The sequence below is a fragment of the Thalassophryne amazonica genome, chromosome 19, assembly GCF_902500255.1.
Source record: "Thalassophryne amazonica chromosome 19, fThaAma1.1, whole genome shotgun sequence".
NCBI classification, from domain to species: Eukaryota; Metazoa; Chordata; class Actinopteri; order Batrachoidiformes; family Batrachoididae; genus Thalassophryne; species Thalassophryne amazonica.
In genome coordinates this window covers 63738466-63763255 of record NC_047121.1, presented here as the reverse complement: position 1 = coordinate 63763255, position 24790 = coordinate 63738466, and the positions used below count along the sequence as shown (strand labels likewise).

At 41.4% G+C, this 24790-nt stretch overlaps 1 protein-coding gene and 1 long non-coding RNA gene across 3 annotated transcripts; one reads left to right on the top strand and one right to left on the bottom strand.

The window, feature by feature from the left end:
- Positions 1–400: 400 nt before the first annotated feature.
- On the bottom strand, positions 401–7591 carry LOC117531801. The gene is made up of 2 exons (XR_004566737.1): positions 7514–7591; positions 401–579 (listed from the first exon to the last, which is right to left on the bottom strand). It is a non-coding gene; the product is annotated as an uncharacterized LOC117531801 (long non-coding RNA).
- arel1 (apoptosis resistant E3 ubiquitin protein ligase 1) lies at positions 486–24790 on the top strand. Of its 2 annotated transcripts, none has more exons than XM_034194946.1 (21): positions 486–659; positions 944–1115; positions 1891–2111; positions 3830–3901; positions 3986–4212; positions 4367–4604; positions 6242–6411; positions 6588–6768; positions 9036–9280; positions 9390–9467; positions 9565–9706; positions 9812–9933; positions 10032–10107; positions 14185–14294; positions 14368–14547; positions 14858–14920; positions 23078–23207; positions 23468–23526; positions 23603–23692; positions 24026–24201; positions 24365–24790. In XM_034194946.1, exons 1-21 carry the CDS (start codon positions 512–514, stop codon positions 24465–24467), a joined length of 3003 nt encoding a protein of 1000 aa, XP_034050837.1. In that variant the 5' UTR covers positions 486–511; the 3' UTR covers positions 24468–24790. The 2 variants fall into 2 exon arrangements, with proteins under 2 accessions (XP_034050837.1, XP_034050836.1); XM_034194945.1 differs by having other exon boundaries at positions 14858–14983.

Below are 24790 nucleotides of genomic sequence, written 5' to 3'. Positions count from 1 at the left end.
AACTCTGATTCCTCATTCAGCTTCTCAGGTGCTGTAATCAGAGTATCCATTGACTCTGCTAAGATCACGCCATCATCTGTGAAGTCAAGGTCAGTAAACATTTCTTCGCCAACAAAAGCACCCAAGTGACTGGTTTCCACAACCCTACCCAATCCCAGTCCATGCAAGGTAGGAGACAGAACACACCCCTGATGAACTCCAGTCAGTCTGCCTCCAACCTCAGAGTAGATAAAACTTTGTGATACCCTATGATCTTTAGTGACTTCCTAGTGGGGGTATCAGAATGGAGATTGGGAACCAGGGAGTTACATGGCAGGGTCAGCGTGTGTCATTTAATGTGAGGTAGAACTGTAATCAGTTATTTTTCAATAAATTCACTAATTGTTTCATTTGCCTTCTCTGGAACTAAAGCAGATCTGTCTTTCCTCACAGGTAAATTAACTATCCATCTGGTGATAGGCAGTTTTTCCGAGCGTACAAAGTGGTCCGAGTGAAGGCTGAAGATGGTCTGATGGACCGCCGCTTCTTGCTGACCTTCCTCTTCTGCTCACTGTTGTGGATCTTCTTCTGGGAAGTGCGCTGGAAGAAATATAAAGAACGTCAGATCAAGGAATGGCTTCGAGGACATAGCCTCTATGAACACAGGCACTTATTTGAAGGTCAGCAGGTGACACTTATCATTACCTTGAACATAGATGTTCTGTTTCGCTGCTATTTAAGAAAGATGGTCATAAAGTAGCAAACCAGTTTTTGTTCAACTTGCTGGAAATGTTAATTTGTATCCTTGAAAGAAGTTATGACCTGTTTGAGAACAATCCACATAGATACAAACTACAAAGCTATTTAAGAGAATTTCAGTTGTGGCATTTTTCTTAAAATACAGAATTCTTTATTTTTGGCATTTGTGACGATTTTTAATATGTTTTTTATGTCTTCTTTCCAGATGTCCAGACACTGGAGGAACTGAGTTTGAGTGTATTGAGTCGTCTGGAGGAGGTGGTGGTGAAAGAACAGCAGCACTGGAAGGAAATTGCAGAAGCTCACTTCCAGCTACTCCAAGACTTTGCCTTCCAGGAGTGGCTTTGTGCCCAAAACTTAGAGCATTATTACTATACGTAAGCAAAGAAAGGTCTATACTGTGGCATTTACACTAATCCAGAATACAGTCACAAGTGGCTTTGCTTTTTCATAAACAGTTATTTGTTGGCATGTCATCGTGTAGCCTTTCCCAGCTTCCATTTAGAAATAAATAAATGTGTGTGTGTGCCTGTGTGTTTGTTGTGGTTTTCTGATTATGGCCATTACTTTTGCTGGACAAAATGAGATTTACATTTGTTTATGACCACTTGAGGGCGGTATCTGAATTCATGGCTGGTTGCATTTGCTGTTACTGTGTTTTCAATTGTCCCTCCAGTAGAAACAGATGTCAATCTCTAAATATGTCTGGACATGAAGAAATGATTTTTGTGTTTCTATTACTTGTATGCCATGGAAATTGTCTGCACATTTTTAATGTTGATGGGCAAAGGTATTATTACATTTTTAAAGGTAGGTGAGCTTTTACCTTGCTGAACGCTTACGTAGACCTGTGTCTGCGGTGTTGCTCTCCCTGTGAACACCTCATAAATACAGTTGCATTATGTCAGAACTTGGTGGCATAACATCAGACGGAAATTGACAAGATTGAAGCTACTCTCATGCAAATTGGAGTGAAAAAGATTGTTTTGTGCACAAGCAGCTTGTTTGCAGATACATCAGTAATCTTGGGGAATAGAGAGATGTGGTGTAATGCTTTAGTAATCACTGGGTTATGTTGTTGGATAGTGTATATAAGTACTTGGACAGTGCTGTTGTTCTTGCCATTCATATATTTAATCTTTTTCTCTGCAGATTAAAGACCCTGGGTTGTATGAATCTGGATGACCTAGCTCATTTTGACAGTCAGCTGCAGCTCTTGCTTGCTGCCTGGGGCTACTACTACGAAGATTACATAAGGTTGTCTACAGGTATCAAGGTCCTCCAGACATCCAGGGGTAGCCGTGACCAGGACTACGAGATCCGGCTGGTACACAGCCTAGCTGAGAGGAGTCTGAATGAGAAGTGGTCATTTGGTGAGATTCTGGTTGCTTTCTGAAAAGCCTGAACATTCAAACCAAAAACAGTTCTACATTTAGAAAACTCAGGAGTCTGTGGTATTGTGGGTGTATTCAGATCAGTTTTATAAGAAAAAAAATCTTGTAGCAGGGCATAATGGCTAAAGCATTGCTTTATTACATTATTTAGACATTCTCGAAATTCACATTGTTCTCAGTTTGTCATTAGCAAAAATATTTTAAATGAATATTTATGTGATAACATATTAAAGGATAAGTGGAAGAAAATGGATGGGTCTCAGATTTACTGAAAAACATTAGTAGATTTTCAAACCACATCTATCATTTCTCCACCTGCAAACAGGATTATGCAGGTGGAGTATTATCCCAGCATGTATTGTGCAACAGATGGGATATCAAGGGCAGTTTGCAGTTACAAATGAACTAATTAAATGTGAAACTGTATCTTTGAACTGGCTTTCAAAAAAACTGAATGATGAATAAAAATGAAAATTCTGTTTCTTAGCGTTTCTTGTTTCCTAATTTGCCACGAGAGCATGGAAAATAGTTACCTCTGCCAACGATGTTGGAGGAGGTTATGTTTTCGCCCCTGTTTGTTTGTTTCTTTGTCTTTGATAGACAAGAACTGATTTAATTTTCAAGGTCAAAGTCAAACAGTGAATGAATTTTCAAAAATTTATAACTCTTTCATATTTGAGAGCATTATGCAGGATGGTATCTTTTATTGACTGACAAAGTTTGGTCTGGATCTGATCCAGATTGTGGATTTTGTGGACATTTAAATTTAACATTGAAGACCCCATTTAATGTATATTTTACATTATATCTTAATCATACATGCCCAATGACTCTCATATTTGAAGTGAGGTGCAGACTGACACTCACTATCACTCGACAAAGTTTGATCTGGATGTGATCCAGATTGTGGATTTTGTGAACACTTTAATATTGAAAAGCCTATTTGGTGTACATTTTGCATTATTTCGCAATCAAAAGTGCCTCAATCACTCATTTGTGACAATGAGGTGCAAACTGACACTCAACGAATAGACTAAGTTTGATCCGCATCTGAGCCGTATTGTGGATTTAGCAGATATTTATTATTAACATTGAAAAGCCCTTTTGATCTGTATTTTGTATTATATTTTAGCATATGACCTTCTAACAGGACTTTGACCTTGAAAATTTTTTCCAAGATAAAAATTTATGGAATTAGAAACTAGTGTTGGTAGAGGTTTGTGCTGTATGAGCACAGTGCTGTAGTTGAGTTTATGACAGTGTGAACCTGTAAGTGCTGATTTTGGGCTTGTGTAGTCTCAGAAGAAAGGCTCTGAAATGAAAGTACAACAGTCATAATTTATTGTGCAGTCTCAGCGCTCAAAGTGCAGTTCGATTAAATTTATTTATATAGTGCCAAATCGCAACACAGCTGCCCCAAGGCACTTCACACGGGTAATGTCTAACCTTACCAAACCCCCTGAGCAAGCACATAGGTGACAGTGGTAAGGAAAAAGTCCCTTTTGCATTTTGAGGAAGAAACCTGCTTAAGTCATTGTAACAGTTACACAGTTGCAATCTTAAGGCCAAACCCAGGAGTTTGAAAGTGCAGAGCTGGATTGTATGAATCAGAGTCTTCGGCAGGGTAACAGTGCGTAAAGAATTTGTTTCTTTCATTTGTGCAATAATTGACTGTTTTGCGTTTCATTCATTTTCAGCAGGAGCTCTTTTATTTGGCTGTACTGTGGCGTTGTGCTTCTCGACAAGGGACCTCATGTTTTACGTGATTGGTGAGTGATGTTACTGTTGTAAAATATCAGCTCTTTACTAGTTAATTGTACTAGTTATAAAAAAAAAAATCCTTCTTGTGGCAGGTGGAATTACCGTTTCCATCATAGCCTTTGTCTTTACCATCAAGTTCCTTTGTGAGCTTGCAGCAAGAGTGGTTAGCTTTCTGCAAAATGAGGATCCGGGACGACGTGGTGACCGCAGCATCTATGACTACGTCCGGGGCAACTACCTGGACCCACGTTCCTGTAAGGTGTCATGGGATTGGAAGGAACCACAGGAGGTGGGACATACTATGAGCTTCAGAGTCCAGGTGAAAACTTTCTCCTCTTCCCTCCTTCTCTTGTGTGATGTAATAAAGATGAATTTTCCATTCTAGCTTTATGTGCATGCAACCAGCCAAAATGTTTTGAAATTAACGTGTGTTTAATTACACAGTGTTAAACATTTTTCTTCTGTCTTTGCAGCTGTTCTATAAGAATGGTCAGCCTTTCCCAGCTCATCGACCTGTGGGGCTGCGGGTCAACATCACCCACATTGAACTGGCTTTGGACATCCCTATCACACAGGAGGTTCTGCAGGAGCCGGAGTCCAACGTAGTCAAAGTGACCTTCACAGTGCGCAAGGCTGGACGCTACGAGGTCGCCGTCAAGTTGGGTGGTCTCAATGTGGCCTACAGCCCTTATTACAAAATATTCCAGCCAGGTAGGTCTTAACTAGTGTTTTTGCAGTTTCTGTTGAATGATGTACGAGGTCTATTAGATAAGAAACCGACACTTTTATTTTTTTTTTAACTATATGGATTTGAATGACGTGCGATTACACCAATCATGCTTGAACCCTCGTGCGCATGCGTGAGTTTTTTCACGCGTGTCGGTGACGTCATTTCCCTGTGGGCAGGCCTTGAGTGAGATGTGGTTCAGCCCCTCTCGGCTGAATTCCTTTGTTTCACACGCTGCTCGAGACGGCGCGCGTTGCTTTATCAAAATTTTTTCTGGACCTGTGAGGAATATCCGAGTGGGCACTATTCGAGAAATTTAGCTGGTTTTCGGTGAAAGGTTTAACGGCTGATGAGAGATTATGGGGTGTTTCTGTCGCTGTAAGGACTTCCCACGGAGCAGGACGTCGCGCAGCGCTTCCAGGCGCCGTCGTCGGCCTGTTTCAATCTGAAAACATCCTAATTTAAGGCTTAATTCACCCAGGACGTCGTGAGAGAACATAGAAGATTCAGAAGAGACCGGCATGAGGACTTTATGCAGACATTCCACTGTTTTAAGGACATTTGTAATGAAAGACGTGCACGCAAATTCGCCGAGTCGTTTCCGTGACGACTGCGAATCTGTGTGCGCAACGACAGGAAAACACCTCCGTGTTGAAAACCATTTGTAAAATTCAGGCGGCTTTTGATGGCTTCAACAAGTGAGTAACTGAGAAATTGTTTAACAGCTTGGGCATGTTCCAACTTGCCCGTTAAGGTTTCCAACAGAGGTGTTTTTCCTGTCGCGACCCCCCCGCGGTCGGGTCCGGCCCGACATGCGACTCTGCCCGCACTTTCTTTCATTACAAAATGTCCGCTAACAATGGAATGTCCGAATAAACTCCTCATGCCGACTTCTTCTGAAAGTTCTCTGTTCTCTGACGACTTACTGGGTCAACAGAGCCTGAAATGTGGAAGTTTTCAACTTGAAATGGCGAGACGCTGCCGCCTCGAAGCGCAGATTGCCGTGGGCCGTCCTTAAAGCGACACTACCAGACCAGAATCTCTCATCAGCCGTTAAAATTTTTACCGAAAACCAGCTGAATTTATCGAATGGTGTCCACTCAGTTGTGCCTTACAGTTTTGAAAATTTTGATCAAACAAAGCAGCAGTCTCGAGCCATTCCTAACAATGAAAAAATCGACGAGAGGGTGGGCGACATCCTCACTCAAAGATGGCCAGAGGCGAATGACGTAACCGACAGGCGTGAAAACACTCTTGCATGCCCACGAGGGTTCAAGCATGTCTGATGGTAATCACATGTGATTCAAATCATGTGGTTTTTGAAAAATAATAAGGTTGGATACTTTTCTAACAGACCTCGTAAAAAGTATTTTTAGGTTGGTTATTTCATACTCAAATCTACTCAAATGTCATGTGATTTGTTAGTAGCCTAGATGTGTAGTTCTGCTCTGTCATTGTCAATCTAATTAAAGTTTTATTCAAATTAAAAGCTATCTTACCTGATTTTGTTTGTTTGTTTTACTTTGGTTTGTATAAAACTCATTTCATCATCTTCATGCTGTCAGAACATGAGCCTTTCCCAGCCTGATTGAGTATTTTTATGTTTCTTTGTCCATTTCAGGTACAGTAGTTCCATCCAAAACCAAGATAGCCTACCATTTCTCAACCCTGGTGCTAACAAACGGACAGCGGCACACATTGCAGATCGAGCCCAGGGATGAGTATGGCAACCCCACCAGTAACTCCACATCTCTCACAGATGAGGCCAACTACACTGTCCATGTGCATTCTGTACGGGAATAAGAACCATTTTCCTATGTAAAATTCTGTGATTAGAAGATTTGTTTTATGACGATGAGTAAGCTGAAGCATGCATTCCTCTTCACCTTTCTGTTTGTCATTGCATTTTTATATTTAGCAGGACAGTTTCTTGTAAAAAAAATTGACTTTTGGATTTCTACTTACAGCTGGGTACGGTGGATGACGAGAGCTCAGAGGATTATTACAGTAAGTCAGTTTCACTTAACAAGCAGCAGTGTCAGGTTCTGCTGAGACTGACCCTGAAGAAAACTGGCTGTTTCCGGGCCCGCATTTCCTACAAAGACCAGCCGCTCAGCAACGGGGAATTTGACATTATTGTTCTCAGTGGTGAGCAGTCTTTTCATGCACGTTTGCAATAGTTGCCTCCGACTAGGAGGTAAAGTTTTCAGGGCTATTTGTCTGTTAGCAGGATTCTGCAAAAAACTACTGAACAGATTTTGTTGAAACTGAGGGTGGGATATAGGCCAAGGAATAAACCATTAGCTTTGGGATCAGATCCAATTAGGAGGGAAGATCAAGGATTTTTTTCCCCTTCAACAATTTTTTGAATTTCTTAAAAGATAATACACAGATGTTATGAGAAAATGTTTAAAAATGCCCTGTCTGGCAGTGTTAGAGATTTTGCGTAATCCTGCTTAAAGTTATCTCTAATAGTTACAGAGATATGTGTAAAGTGTTTGTGGAGGTGTGTTCTCTCTGAACACTCTCTAGTTTGGAGGTGGCTTGATGTTAAACCACTGGAAAAAAGGTGAACGTTAAACACAAAATATGTTGATGATTTTGAGTCCTTCAGAGTATTCCACCCAAAAATAACCACAATGTCAAAAGTTGATTCCCATTTGGAGCCAAAAATTTTTTTTTTTTTTTTTTTTTTTTTTTTTAGTAAGAACTGATATCCTTGATTAAACTAGTTCTGCTCAAAACTTGTGAAGTTTTGCTGCTAATCACAGAGTAGTGGTGGTATTTTTACATGTTTTGATACTGATAAAGAGAGCAGTTGTGATGGTATTAGTGATGGGAAGCTGTGTTGTGAATGACTATCAGTCTGCTGGTTTTTGTTCTGACCACTTACCCATGGGTCATGCGTGACAAAGCATTTGCTTCATTGAGGCGGGCACACAGTAATGAGTTACAGGCCTATTGATTTTTTTGCAAGGCTGTAGTAAATGTGTTTGTCATTAGCTGAACTGGAAACATCCACAGCATAGGAAAGTAAATCAGTATCCCATTCAGGGCATTTATTTATTTTTGCCCCAATCCTGATCTGAGTCATTTGAACTTGAGTATCTGCCAATACAGATTGTCTGTGTGATACTTGTATTTTCCTATATATTGCATTTGCACAGAACACTTTGAAAGCACATTCAAATCAATCCCATGTATAGGCTTGACCATTTAACAGCTCCACTATGCTTGACCATTTAACAGCTCCACCATGCATTAAGGAATAAAGACACTTTCAGTCCAAGCTGCTCCTTAATGCTTCATTTATTGATTTAGGGTTAGATAAATAAGTAAACAGATTTTTTTTTTAAATATATGGCTCATCAATTCCACGTAGTACAGCATTATACTAGTAAAAATAGAACACTCAAGAGTAGTATTGATTGAAAATCATTTTAGTAAAACATTCATTATCTATTATTATGTAAAAATGTTTTAAAGTTTCTCAAAGGTGGAACTTGGGGGGGGGGGGGGACTGCTGACCCCTTTGCTTGTGCTTGTACAGTCTTTGTGAACAGAAGGAAAACAGACATGACAATGAGAAAATCTGTGTGGCATGCACTACCTGATTGAACAGCATGGAGAGTATGTCATATGGGTCAGCCATCAGAAACAGATGTGTGTGTATTTGAACCTAAGGAAAGTGAAAATATGCTTTAAAAATTGCACCGTGGCAGCACTGTCGGATCACAGTGTATCTGTGTTCCATCTACACTACTGTGAAACACAGGGAGATTGACATTTTTGATGATTTGTGTGAATAAGATCAACTTTATTTATCCCGAAGGAAATTATTTTGCCAGAGTACAGAAACCATAAACGGTGAACATTTTTTTCCACAATAAGTACAACAAATTTACTCTGAATAACTCTGAATAGTTCTGTTTGTTATGTAGTCATCATGCAGAAGGGGGAGGAATTATACAGTCTGATTGCCACAGGTAGGACAGACCTCCTGTGGCGTTCTGTGGTGCACCTCGGTGGCCTCAGTCTATGGCTGAAGGTGCTCTGACAGGACGTCAGTGTGGCATTCAGGGGGTGGGAGGTGTTGTCCAGGATGCTGAGCAGCTTCCTCAGCATCCTCCTCTTTTTGCATATATAAAATGAAAGAGAGTGTAAATGTGCAATGCGGTTCTGTGCTGCGCCGCTGATGCTGTACATATAAAACAACGCAAGATGGAACGCGCAATGATTTGATGACTCGTGTATAAATTATCTTACACTGATCAATCAAAAAAAATGCCTCGATTGGGCAGAGAATGTTCCTAAAATTAAGTCATCAAGCCCAGAATTACAACACACCTTTCAATGTTTTAATTAATGTTAACGAAATGTATTTAGCTGATAGTTTGCATTCCTTTGGCTTTCAGAGAATGAGAAGGCCTGTGTGGAGAAGAATGTGTCCACTCCGGGCATCAGCATTTATTTTGAAGCTTACCTGTACAGCAGCGGGAACTACAGCAGCTTGTCGTGGCAGCTGCCAGCCTCCTCTTTGCTGGCTCCTCAGAGACGGCCCTCTATGGGAGAGGAAGAGGATGAGCACGACTCTCCTGTGGAGGGACAACCTGAGAAGGTCAAGAAACCTAAAAAGGTCTACTGCTACATATCGCCAAAGGTACAAGAAAAGTTCTAGGAATTGGGAAAATAGTGTTCATCATGTTAATTTAACAATGTAAAGTCAACTTTTACATTTTTGTGTGTGTGTGTGCATGTGTATGTAACAGCAACTGTCTGTGAAGGAATTCTACCTGAAAATTATTCCGTGGCGCCTTTACACCTTTCGCGTGTGCCCAGGAACGAAGGTAAGCAGAATTGATGTGTGTCAGAAAAATGAAAAATCTGTGCTGTAGTTGTTATGAGATTTGATCAGCTCAGCCTAACTCTCTGCCCTCTTGTCAGTTTACCTATCATGGTCCTGACCCTGTTCACAAGCACCTAACTCTAGTGGTGGATGATGGGATCCAGCCTCCTGTGGAGCTAAGCTGCAAAGACAGGAACATCATGGCTGCCACTTTCATTCGCTTTCTACACAAAAACATCGGTTTGTTGTCACGTTGGCTTTGAACTTCACTCAGAAGGCATGACTTTTGTTCTGTTTTTAGTTTTTTAAGATCCTGTCAATGTAATCTTGTGTTGTTGTTCGTAGGTGGTTCTGAAACGTTCCAAGACAAGGTGAACTTCTTTCAGCGTGAACTCAGGCACATCCACTCCAAGAAACCTCGCACCAAGACCTGCCTAAAAATTGCCCGACACTCTGTTCTAGATTCAGTGAGTTCTCTGTGCTGAATCATTTTCCATACGCATTAAAAATTGTTGTCATCATGTGGGTAATGATACGCTGTCTGTTGTTGTTTTATGTGACACAGTCCTTAAAGGCGACAAGGAACTTCTCAGTGTCAGACTGGAGTAAGAACTTTGAGGTGGTGTTTCAGGATGAGGAAGGTACGTCAGAAAATCTGAGTGACTAAACACACACGCACACACACACCTGTGACCATGAAACTGCATTTACACTGTCAAACATGTATCTCTTAGTACATTTTCTGGACGTCTGCCTTCAAATGTGATAAGGACAGAAACAGGAAACATTATTTCTTGTTTAGAAATGCTTTATTTCTCTGCTTCTTTATTGTCATATAATAAAATGCAAAATGCAGCCGAGTATTTCTTCAGTAGTCCCGTCTGCCGCTTCTAAATACGAGGTCTATTAGAAAAGTATCCGACCTTATTATTTTTTTCAAAAACTATATGGATTTGAATCACGTGTGATTACATCAGACATGCTTGAACCCTCGTGGGCATGCAAGAGTTTTTTCACGCCTGTCGGTTACGTCATTCGCCTGTGGGCAGTCTTTGAGTGAGGAGTCGCCCACCCTCTCATCGATTTTTCATTGTTTAGGAATGGCTCAGAGACTGCTGCTTTGTTTGATCAAAATTTTTTCAAAACTGTAAGGCACAACTGAATGGACACCATTCAATAAATTCAGCTGGTTTTCGATAAAAATTTTAACGGCTGATGAGAGATTTTGGTCTGGTAGTGTCGCCGTAAGGACAGCCCACGGTGCCTGACGGCGAACTGCGCTTCGAGGCGGCAGCGTCTCGCCGTTTCAAGTTGAAAATTTCCACATTTCAGGCTCTGTTGACCCAGTAAGTCGTCAGAGAACAGAGAACTTTCAGAAGAAGTCGGCATGAGGAGTTTATTTGGACATTCCATTGTTAACGGACATTTTGTAATGAAAGAACGTGCGGGCAGAGTCGCATGTCGGGCCGGACCCGACCGCGGGGGGTCGCGACAGGAAAAACACCTCTGTTGGAAACCTTAACGGGCAAGTTGGAACATGCCCAAGCTGTTAAACAATTTCTCAGTTACTCACTTGTTGAAAGACATCAAAAGCTGCCTGAATTTTACAAATGGTTTTCAACACGGAGGTGTTTTTCCTGTCGCGGCGCACACAGATTCGCAGTCGTCACGGAAACAACTCTGCGAATTTGCGCGCACGTCTTTCATTACAAAATGTCCTTAAACAGTGGAATGTCCGCATAAAGTCCTCATGCCGGCCTCTTCTGAATCTTCTCTGTTCTCTCACGACGTCCTGGGTGAATTAAGCCTTAAATTAGGATGTCTTCAGGTCGAAACAGGCCGACGACGGCGCCTGGAAGCGCTGCGCGACGTCCCACTCCGTGGGAAGTCCTTACAGCGACAGAAACACCCCATAATCTCTCATCAGCCGTTAAACTTTTCACCGAAAACCAGCTTAATTTCTCGAATAGTGTCCACTCGGATATTCCTCACAGGTCCAGAAAAAATTTTGATAAAGCAACGCGCGCCGTCTCGAGCAGCGTGTGAAACAAAGGAATTCAGCCGAGAGGGCGGGACCACATCTCACTCAAGGCCTGCCCACAGGGAAATGACGTCACCGACACGCGTGAAAAAACTCACGCATGCGCACGAGGGTTCAAGCATGATTGGTGTAATCTCACGTCATTCTAATCCATACAGTTTTTAAAAAAAATAAAAAGCTAGGATACTTTTCTGATAGACCTCGTACAGTAGTGTTCAGAATAATAGTAGTGCTACGTGACTAAAAAGATTAATTCAGGTTTTGAGTATATTTCTTATTGTTACATGGGAAACAAGGTACCAGTAGATTCAGTAGATTCTCACAAATCCAACAAGACCAAGCATTCATGATATGCACACTCTTAAGGCTATGAAATTGGGCTATTAGTAAAAAAAGTAGAAAAGGGGGTGTTCACAGTAATAGTAGCATCTGCTGTTGACGCTACAAACTCAGAACTATTATGTTCAAACTGCTTTTTTAGCAATCCTGTGAATCACTAAACTAGTATTTAGTTGTATAACCACAGTTTTTCATGATTTCTTCACATCTGCGAGGCATTAATTTTGTTGGTTTGGAACCAAGATTTTGCAGGTTTAATAGTGTGCTTGGGGTCACTGTCTTGTTGAAACACCCATTTCAAGGGCATGTCCTCTTCAACATAAGGCAACATGACCTCTTCAAGTATTTTGACATATCCAAACTGATCCATGATACCTGGTATGCAATATATAAGCCCAACACCATAGTAGGAGGAACATGCCCATATCATGATGCTTGCACCACCATGCTTCGCTGTCTTCACTGTGAACTGTGGCTTGAATTCAGAGTTTGGGGGTCGTCTCACAAACTGTCTGCGGCCCTTGGACCCAAAAAGAGCAGTTTTACTCTCATCAGTCCACAAAATATTCCTCCATTTCTCTTTAGGCCAGTTGATGTGTTCTTTGGCAAATTGTAACCTCTTCTGCACATCTTTTATTTAACAGAGGGACTTTGCGGGGGATTCTTGCAAATAAATTAGCTTCACTCAGGCGTCTTCTAACTGTCACAGCACTTACAGGTAACTCCAGACTGTCTTTGATCATCCTGGAGCTGATCAGTGGGTGAGCCTTTACCATTCTGGTTATTCTTCTATTCTTCTATCTGAACAATGTCTTGAACGTCCCATTTTCCTCAGGCTTTCAAAGAGAAAAGCATGTTCAACAGGTGCTGGCTTCATCCTTAAATAGGGGACACCTGATTCACACCTGTTTGTTCCACAAAATTGATGAACTCACTGACTGAATGCCACACTACTATTATTGTGAACACCCCCTTTTCTACTTTTTTTCTGCTAATAGCCCAATTTCATAGCCTTAAGAGTGTGCATATCATGAATGCTTGGGTTTGTTGGATTTGTGAGAATCTACTGAATCTACTGGTACCTTGTTTCCCATGTAACAATAAGAAATATACTCAAAACCTGGATTAATCTTTTTAGTCACATAGCACTACTATTATTCTGAACACTACTGTAGGTTTTGATTGAGGCAGCTCCTTTTACATTTTTCAAAACATAATGTTAGCTTTCTTGTCTTGTCAAACAAGAGTGGCCCATTCATTTCAATGTAAAATCTGGGTTATATTACATGCTGACTTAAGCCTGATTTATGCTTGTCCATCTCCATAGCAATGCAGAGCCCCCTGCATCACTGAGTTAGAGGCATTGCTTTAGGAGTGTAAATGATGTTAGTTGATCTGTGAGCCATAGGGTCTACCCCCCACGGTTCAGCATGCATGAGAACGGAATTATTTGCAAAGTTTACATAAGTGTGATTTTTGTATCATGTCTTGTTTTTGAAGTGATAATGGTGTTAATTTCAATGCAGTTGTAGTAAAATCACAGTCACAGAGGTTTGAACGGGATACCTTCTGCACTAAAATCAAGCACACTAACCACTTGGCCACCACCCCTGCCATTGGAAGAAATGTAGCCTGAAAAAACAAAAAAGCTTCACTGAAAGACTGTAGCGGCACTCTCATTCAGCATGTTACAGCCTCGTGCTCCACTAGAGACTACAGGCTCAGCTTGGTGCACTCCAACCACAGAAAGAATCTCTCTAAAATTAAAGGTGTTGAGGATCCAGTGTCTGTCGTCTGTACAGTCTTGAGCCAGCGTGTACAGCCTAGCTGGGGGAAAGTCTGCAGCTCTGGGAAATGACAAGTATTCCTGACCTTTTGCATATTTGCTTGGCAGGACCACTGATCTGAATTAATTCAAATCACTGGGTAAGGCGAATTTATTCATCCCAAAACAGTTATAAATAAAATTATTATTGTTACTCTCTCACCAAACAATGTACACATCCTCATCATTCTGACAAAAAATTTGATCTCTCTCTCTCTCACACACACACACAGGCTTTTTAACTTTTCATGATTTTGAAAAAGGGTATTTTTAATTCATTAATACTGTTCATATTGCAGTTTAATATAACATTTAAGTATTTTATTTTAGAGTATTATGTAGAACATTGGACAACTTGTGTCAGTCAGGACCACAGGTGAAAGTTCCTTGTTTTCATTGCTCATTAAGAGCAAAGTAGTACCCCCCCCCCAATCTGGAAAATGAGCCCATCTGATGTAAAAACAGCATCTAATCTGAACCGTAGCTTTTTTGATCCCCTACTTTGTTTTGTAGCTCTGGACTGGGGAGGACCTCGCAGGGAATGGTTTGAACTGGTTTGTAAAACCCTCTTTGACACCTCCAACCAGCTGTTCACCCGCTTCAGCGACAACAACCAGGGCCTCGTGAGTTATCCTTTGTAACACCCACTATATGATGGATTAAACACCCAGAACAACAATAACGCTCTGTTTACAGGTGCACCCAAACCCCGACAGGCCGCCACACCTGCGTTTAAAGATGTATGAGTTTGCGGGTCGTGTGGTTGGGAAGTGTCTGTATGAATCTGCTCTTGGTGGGGCTTACAAACAGCTGGTCCGGGCTCGCTTTACACGTTCCTTCTTGGCCCAGATCATCGGCCTTCGGATGAACTACAAGGTACGGCACGCAGCACGTTCCCATGAAAAATACTTATTCTTATCAAGTAGGAAAGTTTTAATTTCATTGTTTACCTCCTGCTGTCAGCTGGTCTGTATCATCACTTTAACCTTCTCCACAAGGCCAAGAATGGATTTGTTTTTGTGGCTTATTTAGAGAACTAGCCGACGTGTGTTGCCGTTTGTCCAGCTGTCTAAAATTTCCAAGTTTAAAAGTAAAGCCGAGTCTGTCTTCTTGTAATCCTCACGCAGAAAAGATGGAACGCTATGTTTATTGAAAAATGTCACTTTCCTTTGTTTTCTGCATGCAGTACTTTGAGACAGATGACCAGGAGTTCTACAAAACTAAAGTCTGCTTCATCCTAAACAATGACGTAAGTGAAATGGACCTTGTGTTTGCCGAGGAGAAGTACAGCAAGTCGGGACAGCTGGAGAAGGTGAGGAAACGCTCGACTTTTATCCCTGATGTAATTTAATAGGCGACAGGAGCAATAAACCACACAAAAAGAAACCATATTGCTTGTTTGGCAGGCTTTTTCTTGTTAAAGAGGGGGAGTGGTTCGTTTACTTAAAGGTGGATGACTGGAATTTGGCGGCGGTAATCCTGTACTTATAAAATTCAACAAAATAACTGGCAGTGTACGTAGCACCCGGTGTTTAATCAGTTATTACAAAAAAAAACGTTAAAGATTTATACAACAGCTGATAAATGTTACAATTAAAATAATAGTAAAATAATAATTACAGACATTATACTCAAGATAATCTGCAGATAGGAAAAAATATATACCACTGCCGGAAAATAGGAGGGATTTTTTTTTTACGTGGGTGTGATGTGGAGTGTCTTTCAGTCACCGTGACCCAAAATGTTTGTGGTGTCGCAAATATTGACAGTTCCTGCCTGAAACACACCAGATGTGTTGTGTATGCATAGTGGCTGTGCTGCGTATTGATTCATTTCGGTGGCATGTTAACAGATTACGCTTTGCACACCGGCTGCATGAGAGAAGCGTACTCGATTTTGTCTTTCACGATGTTGCTGCCTCGCCCCTCCAGAGAAGATTATTCACATGATGTGAGTGGCAGGCAAACAGAATAATCATCTGTAGACCGTCACTTTGATATAATCTCTGCAATATTGAGTCATTAACACCTGTTTATGGGAGCTTCTATGACTGGGGAAGACATCGCAGACTTTTAAATCCTGATCAGCGATTTGAAAAGAGTCACATGACTGCTGTCAGGTTACAAAAAGTCATTTTTCTGCTTTTCACTTTTCTGAATACGCCTCAACTAACCTGGATCACTCAAGATAGGAAGATATAAAAACAAAAAGGTTTTGGTTGCGATTATGAGTTGATATTCATTTTTTCCATTTTCTAAACTTATTCAAGATGTGGAAATTTTGAGCAGTGATGCAACAAAAAAATGTACCCAGCGTAACACAACTCGGTCATTATGTTTCAGGCGTTGCAGCCTGGTCTTCAGTAAGGGAGTGTTTGATAAGGAGTGGGAGGTGATGTCTCACACTGCTGGAGAAAACGATTAAAATTATACTGCAGTAGTGCATTTGAGGTTAACCCTCTGGGATCCACACATGCACCAGTGAGTCCAGATCAACTTTAGGCTCTATTTCTATTAATAAATTAGTGACATATTGTCACAGAGACTTCCTTTGATCACTCTTTAGCTACAACTTCCATCTTTGAGACAATTTGTCAATCAGAAGCTGGAGAAGATCACGTGGCCCTGCGACGTCATTACCTCTTTGTGCTTTCAATGGCTGCAGTGTGTGTCAGTCTGGGATTCTCAGTGAAGCATTTTAAAGATGTTTAAAGATAAAGATATAAGAGTTTCAATCACTAAAGGTTTTATTAACACAATAAAGACTTAAGACATTCAGCACTGGTAAGTGGTAAGTGATTTTGCAGTGTACTGGCTCCCTTCCATGCAGCTCCCAGCAGGTAGCCCTGCTGCACTGCATGAAACATGTTTACAAATTTATTATTTATTGATCTAAAAATGGTTTCATATCTTGCACTGGTTTTTTGGGTCCGAACAACTTGAGTGAACCCATCTCTAACACCAAAACAATTTGTCCAAATGGATGAAGGTGTGTTTTCACTTAAGATTTGAGGAATATCTAAACCAAGGCTTTGAACCGCTGGAACGCCCCCTCCCCCATGACTCTTAATTGGAGTAAGCGGTTGAAGATGAGTGAGTGATTGAGTTAATGAATGGTTTTAATATTTGAAACAGTCAAAATTGTATGAATGGTTGCATGAGGACTGTAGCTTTAACTGCTGGTTAGTAGAGAAGCTTGAATCTTTGACTGGACTGCGTTGCTTGACGTGAGGACGTTTCGCTTCAAATCACAGAAGCTTCCTCAGCTAAAATTCTTGCTCTGGTAGTCTGACTTCTGTTTTGACTCTTGTAGAGAAGAATAAACCAGAAGCCAACAAAAGCTGGAGTTTTAAACCTAACCAGACCCCTCCTACCGAGAGGCCGACTGCTGTAGGCTAGTGACTAAACAATAGCTCTAATTAGCACCTATTGTGCATTCTCCTAATGACGGGATGGAAGCCTCCCCTGATGGCTCCCTTGACGACTCTCCTGATGACGTGAATGACTCATTACCATGAACAAAAGACTGAAACTGCTTAGACCTGAGTACCCCATTGTAAACAGGGGACAAAGCATGTCTGAGACCCGCCCCCCGGTTAAGGCTGGGTTTCAACTGTTTTACAAAGAATGCTTCCTTGACACCTCTCTGAAACCATTTCTTCTCTCTGGCTAAGATTTTAACTTCCTTGTCCTCAAACGTGTGGTTAGTGTCTTTCAGGTGGAGATGAACTGCAGACTGAGGTCCACTGGCGACCTCTCTGCGGTGCTGGTATAGCCTCTTGTTTAAAGGTTGCTTAGTCTCACCTATGTAGTGTTCATTACAGTTTTCCTGACATCTGATATAATACACTACATTGCTCTGTTTGTAACTAGGGATCCTGTCCTTAGGGTGAACTAATTTCTGTCTCAAGGTGTTAACCGGTTTAAAGTAAACTGGGATTTTGTGCTGTCTGAAGATCCTCTGTAGTTTTTCCCCTACTCCTGCTAAATAAGGGAGAGACACTCCTCTTCTTCTTGTCTCCGTCTCCTGTCTATCTGGTCTCTTTGTTTTCTGGGACTTCTGCACTTTGTCCAGGGACCATCGTGGGTACCCACATACTGTGAGGGCTTTCCGTACAAGTTGTTGTTCTTTAGCCCTTCCCTCTGCAGTTGTGGGCACCTGTAGGGCTCTGTGTTGAAGAGTCCTGATCACCCCGAGCTTGTGTTCAAGGGGGTGGTTTGAGCCAAAGAGCAGATATTGGTCAGTGAGTGGGTTTTCTGTAAACCTCTGTCTGGAGCTGCCTGTTCTCTCCAGTCGTAACATCACAGTCCAAGAAGGCTAAATGGTTGTTTCTGGCATCATCACTTGTGAACTTGATATTGGAATCCACCGAATTGATGTGTTCTGTAAAGTCCTCGACCTCCTGTTGCTTGATTTTAACCCATGTGTCATCGACATATCTGAACCAGTGACTGGGAGAGATGCCCGTGAACGAGGCCCGTCAAGGCTGTCTTCTCAACTCGCTCCATGTACAGATTGGCCACAATGGGGGATACTGGGGACCCCATTGCACAACCATGGATCTGCCTGTAGTAATTCCCCCTAAACAGGAAATACGTGGTGTTAAGACAGTTCTCCAAGAGTTGGCAGATGTGGTCTGGTGTGAGTTTGGTCCTTTCAGGTAGAGACACATCCTCCAGCAGTCTCTGCCTCACAGCTGAGGGGGGGAAAAACTACAGAGGATCTTCAGACAGCACAAAATCCCAGTTTACTTTAAACCGGTTAACACCTTGAGACAGAAATTAGTTCACCCTAAGGACAGGATCCCTAGTTACAAACAGAGCAATGTAGTGTATTCTATCAGATGTCAGGAAAACTGTAATGAACACTACATAGGTGAGACTAAGCAACCTTTAAACAAGAGGCTATACCAGCACTGCAGAGAGGTCGCCAGTGGACCTCAGTCTGCAGTTCATCTCCACCTGAAAGACACTAACCACACGTTTGAGGACAAGGAAGTTAAAATCTTAGCCAGAGAGAAGAAATGGTTTGAGAGAGGTGTCAAGGAAGCATTCTTTGTAAAACAGTTGAAACCCAGCCTTAACCGGGGGGCGGGTCTCAGACACGCTTTGTCCCCTGTTTACAATGGGGTACTCAGGTCTAAGCAGTTTCAGTCTTGTTCATGGTAATGAGTCATTCACGTCATCAGGAGAGTCGTCAAGGGAGCCATCAGGGGAGGCTTCCATCCCATCATTAGGAGAGTGCACAATAGGTGCTAATTAGAGCTATTGTTTAGTCACTAGCCTATAGCAGTCGGCCTCTCGGTAGGAGGGGTCTGGTTAGGTTAAAAACTCCAGCTTTTGTTGGCTTCTGGTTTATTCTTCTCTACAAGAGTCAAGACAGAAGTCAGACTACCAGAGCAAGAATTTTAGCTGAGGAAGCTTCTGTGATTTGAAGCGAAACGTCCTCACGTCAAGCAAACCAGTCCAGTCGAAGATTCAAGCTTCTCTACTATGGAAACCACCTGGACAACTGAGAGCCTATACAGAAACACTGCTGGTTAGTGTTTGGTCCATTATTTTTTCTGTGAGGCTGAGAGCAACACAGTGCCATGTCTTTTAAAAATACACGAACACACTGCTTCACTTTAAATCTGCAGTATGTCTATTTCATATGATCAGCGCAAACCCTCTTTTTCTTAAAAGGCTTTATTTTACTCAGTGTCCCGCTTCTGCTGCTTGCTACAGAACCTTGTATTGTCGTCTTCTCCATTTTTCGTGGGAGTGTTACAGTGGCACATACAGGTCTGGCATATACAGTGATATCAGTGTCCCACAGTTGACATGGAACATTATTAACTGGTTTGGGAATTATATTTTTTGTTCTAACCAGTTCAGGAACATCAATTTTGGGGTGGAACCCAAAACTAGAAATGTTAAAATACCCTTTCTGTTCAGAACAAACCAGTTGGGGAAAACATTCTGGTTCAAAGCCCTGGTCTAAACACATTTCATATTTTCAGCCTTAGAGCCACATTATATCTTTTAGAGCTTTAATTCATTTGAAAGCTTGACTCTTAGTCTTGTCCATCCAAATTGGAAGTCCCAAAAACCAGTTTTATTTGTTATTATCTATCGTCCACCTGGTCGTTACTGTGAGTTTCTCTGTGAATTTTCAGACCTTTTGTCTGACTTAGTGCTTAGCTCAGATAAGATAATTATAGTGGGCAATTTTAACATCCACACAGATGCTGAGAATGACAGCCTCAACACTGTATTTAATCTACTATTAGACTCAGTTGGCTTTGCTCAAAATGTAAATGAGTCCACCCACCACTTTAATCATATCTTAGATCTTGTTCTGACTTATGGTATGGAAATTGAAGACTTAACAGTATTCCCTGAAAACTCCCTACTGTCTGATCATTTCTTAATAACATTTACATTTACTCTGATGGACTACCCAGCAGTGGGGAATAAGTTTCATTACACTAGAAGTCTTTCAGAAAGCGCTGTAACTAGGTTTAAGGATATGATTCCTTCTTTATGTTCTCTAATGCCATATACCAACACAGTGCAGAGTAGCTACCTAAACTCTGTAAGTGAGATAGAGTATCTCGTCAATAGTTTTACATCCTCATTGAAGACAACTTTGGATGCTGTAGCTCCTCTGAAAAAGAGAGCTTTAAATCAGAAGTGCCTGACTCCGTGGTATAACTCACAAACTCGCAGCTTAAAGCAGATAACCCGTAAGTTGGAGAGGAAATGGCGTCTCACTAATTTAGAAGATCTTCACTTAGCCTGGAAAAAGAGTCTGTTGCTCTATAAAAAAAAGCCCTCTGTAAAGCTAGGACATCTTACTACTCATCACTAATTGAAGAAAATAAGAACAACCCCAGGTTTCTTTTCAGCACTGTAGCCAGCATGACAAAGAGTCAGAGCTCTATTGAGCCGAGTATTCCTTTAACTTTAACTAGTAATGACTTCATGACTTTCTTTGCTAATAAAATTTTAACTATTAGAGAAAAAATTACTCATAACCATCCCAAAGACGTATCGTTATCTTTGGCTGCTTTCAGTGATGCCGGTATTTGGTTAGACTCTTTCTCTCAGATTGTTCTGTCTGAGTTATTTTCATTAGTTACTTCATCCAAACCATCAACATGTCTATTAGACCCCATTCCTACCAGGCTGCTTAAGGAAGCCCTACCATTATTTAATGCTTCGATCTTAAATATGATCAATCTATCTTTATTAGTTGGCTATGTACCACAGGCTTTTAAGGTGGCAGTAATTAAACCATTACTTAAAAAGCCATCACTTGACCCAGCTATCTTAGCTAATTATATGCCAATCTCCAACCTTCCTTTTCTCTCAAAAATTCTTGAAAGGGTAGTTGTAAAACAGCTAACTGATCATCTGCAGAGGAATGGTCTATTTGAAGAGTTTCAGTCAGGTTTTAGAATTCATCATAGTACAGAAACAGCATTAGTGAAGGTTACAAATTATCTTCTTATGGCCTCAGACAGTGGACTCATCTCTGTGCTTGTTCTGTTAGACCTCAGTGCTGCTTTTGATACTGTTGACCATAAAATTTTATTACAGAGATTAGAGCATGCCATAGGTATTAAAGGCACTGCGCTGTGGTGGTTTGAATCATATTTATCTAATAGATTACAATTTGTTCATGTAAATGCGGAATCTTCTTCACAGACTAAGGTTAATTATGGAGTTCCACAAGGTTCTGTGCTGTGTTCTCATGCTTCCCTTAGGCAGTATTATTAGACGGCATTGCTTAAATTTTCATTGTTACGCAGATGATACCCAGCTTTATCTATCCATGAAGCCAGAGGACACACACCAATTAGCTAAACTGCAGGATTGTCTTACAGACATAAAGACATGGATGACCTCTAATTTCCTGCTTTTAAACTCAGATAAAACTGAAGTTATTGTACTTGGCCCCACAAATCTTAGAAACATGGTGTCTAACCAGATCCTTACTCTGGATGGCATTACCCTGACATCTAGTAATACTGTGAGAAATCTTGGAGTCATTTTTGATCAGGATATGTCATTCAAAGCGCATATTAAACAAATATGTAGGACTGCTTTTTTGCATTTACGCAATATCTCTAAAATTAGAAAGGTCTTGTCTCAGAGTGATGCTGAAAAACTAATTCATGCATTTATTTCCTCTAGGCTGGACTATTGTATTTCATTATTATCAGGTTGTCCTAAAAGTTCCCTGAAAAGCCTTCAGTTAATTCAAAATGCTGCAGCTAGAGTACTAACGGGGACTAGAAGGAGAGAGCATATCTCACCCATATTGGCCTCTCTTCATTGGCTTCCTGTTAATTCTAGAATAGAATTTAAAATTCTTCTTCTTACTTATAAGGTTTTGAATAATCAGGTCCCATCTTATCTTAGGGACCTCATAGTACCATATCACCCCAATAGAGCGCTTCGCTCTCAGACTGCAGGCTTACTTGTAGTTCCTAGAGTTTGTAAGAGTAGAATGGGAAGCAGAGCCTTCAGCTTTCAGGCTCCTCTCCTGTGGAACCAGCTCCCAATTCGGATCAGGGAGACAGACACCCTCTCTATTTTTAAGATTAGGCTTAAAACTTTCCTTTTTGCTAAAGCTTATAGTTAGGGCTGGATCAGATGACCCTGAACCATCCCTTAGTTATGCTGCTATAGACTTAGACTGCTGGGGGGTTCCCATGATGCACTGAGTGTTTCTTTCTCTTTTTGCTCTGTATGCACCACTCTGCATTTAATCATTAGTGATTGATCTCTGCTCCCCTCCACAGCATGTCTTTTTCCTGATTCTCTCCCTCAGCCCCAACCAGTCCCAGCATAAGACTGCCCCTCCCTGAGCCTGGTTCTGCTGGAGGTTTCTTCCTGTTAAAAGGGAGTTTTTCCTTCCCACTGTCGCCAAGTGCTTGCTCACAGGGGGTCTTTTTGACCGTTGGGGTTTTTACGTAATTATTGTATGGTCTTGCCTTACAATATAAAGCGCCTTGGGGCAACTGTTTGTTGTGATTTGGCGCTATATAAATATAAATAAATAAATAAATAAATAATAGATGGTGTTCTAGACAAATATATTTCTCAGATTCAGAACGCAATGAGATTGTTCTGAGCGTTTTGATATGCAACACATGGGCATTTTATATACAAATACCTTAAAGGGAGAATTTCTGAAGGTTTGGTAAAAAAGACCTGGATGCACCAGTGAGTCCACAGACTCCAGAGGGTTAACAAAACATTTTTCATCAGATTTTATCTTATGTTGATGTAAGAGAATGCATGATTCACCACTGAGTGTAGAATGTCCACTGTTTAATCAAGATTTTTATTTAGTTATTTATCTGTATGTCTTCATTTATCTTCTGATGTATTAATTTGTCTTAATTCACTGGCAGGTGGTGGAGTTGATATCTGGCGGAGCTCAGATTGCTGTTACAAACGAGAACAAGATGCATTATCTCAATCTGCTCGCCCAGTACAGGTTGGCTAGCCAAGTGAGAGATGAGGTGGAACACTTCCTAAAAGGTGTGTGTGGTTTTTGTTGGTGTTGGTTCTGTTTTTTGGGGGGTTACTCATCAGTCTAAATTAGTCCTCGTGACCCTTTGCTCTGCATGTTTCTTCATTTTTCCCTGCTCTGTATGATTAACTGCATCAGGTGTTAGCCAATCACCAGTTGGAACAGGTGTGCACAGAGCAAGGAGAAATGGAAAACAGCCGGGTTCTGGAACCACGGCTCTGATTTGAGATGTCCGGGAATGTGAACATGCTTTTGTGTTTAACTGCAGGTTTGAATGAACTTGTTCCAGAAAACCTTCTAGCCATATTTGATGAGAATGAGCTGGAGGTATGAGCTGTGAATAAGAGTCCTCTTGGTTGCTGGTAAACGCTGGTCACTGACTATGTTTTTTTATTCTCGTTAGCTGTTGATGTGTGGCACGGGCGATATAAATGTGCAGGACTTCAAGGCCCACGCTGTGATTGTCGGAGGATCGTGGCACTTCAGAGAGAAGGTAGGACAATTTGGGCATGTTCAGCTCCCTCAGACAGTGGGGCTCTGGTGGATACAGTGCAGCCAGAAAGTATTCACAGCGCTTCACTTTTTCCACATTTTGTTATGTTACAGCCTTATTCCAAAATGGAGGAAATTCTTTTTTTTCCCCTCACAACACCCCATAATGACAATATGAATTTTATTTATTAATTTAAAATTTTTACAAACTATGAAGTCACATGTACATAAGTATTCACATTCTTTGCTCAATACTTTGTTGATGCTCCTTTACAGCCTGGGGTCTTCTTAAATACTACATCTGATTTAGTTTCTTTCTGTTACACGGTGGCAGGTGATGAAGTGGTTTTGGGCGGTGGTGTCCAGTTTCACTCAGGAGGAGTTGGCTCGTCTGCTACAGTTCACCACTGGTTCATCCCAGCTTCCTCCCGGAGGATTCAACACCCTTTGCCCCTCCTTCCAGATTATTGCTGCCCCTACACACAGCACTTTGCCCACTGCACACACCTGGTGAGGAGCAAACTCAGACAGGCACAGAATTGGGATGGAAAATGTTGGAGCCCATGCATTATAAAAATAAAAATGCCTCTTCCTGTTCTTCAACATTTAGATGGGGAGGAAAAAAATGTTTTTAAGGCATATTGACTAACTTTGTGTCATCTTCTGTATTTAGTTTTAACCAGCTGTGCCTCCCCACCTACGACTCCTACGAGGAGCTGCACAAGATGCTGAAGCTGGCCATCAGTGAAGGCAGCGAGGGCTTTGGCATGCTCTGACCCCTCCCTCACGGCACTACAGTCCTGTCTCTGTAAGGGAAACCCAGCACTCCAGGACCATCCATCAAAATCACCAAAACGCACTTCAGGGCCGAGAACTCGGACTGTGTGTTAATTCTCTGTCTGGGTGTGAAGACGTCACAGGAAGTCCTGGAAGGCTGCAACTGATCCTGTGATGTGATCGCTGCTGTGTTTATGTACATATATATACAGTATTATACTTTTCTATAAAGGAAGCACTCAAACAGGCGAGTTTTGGAATAATTTTATTGCTGAATGCTTTTTCTGTGGAGTGGGCACACAACCCCAGAGTCTGAAGTATT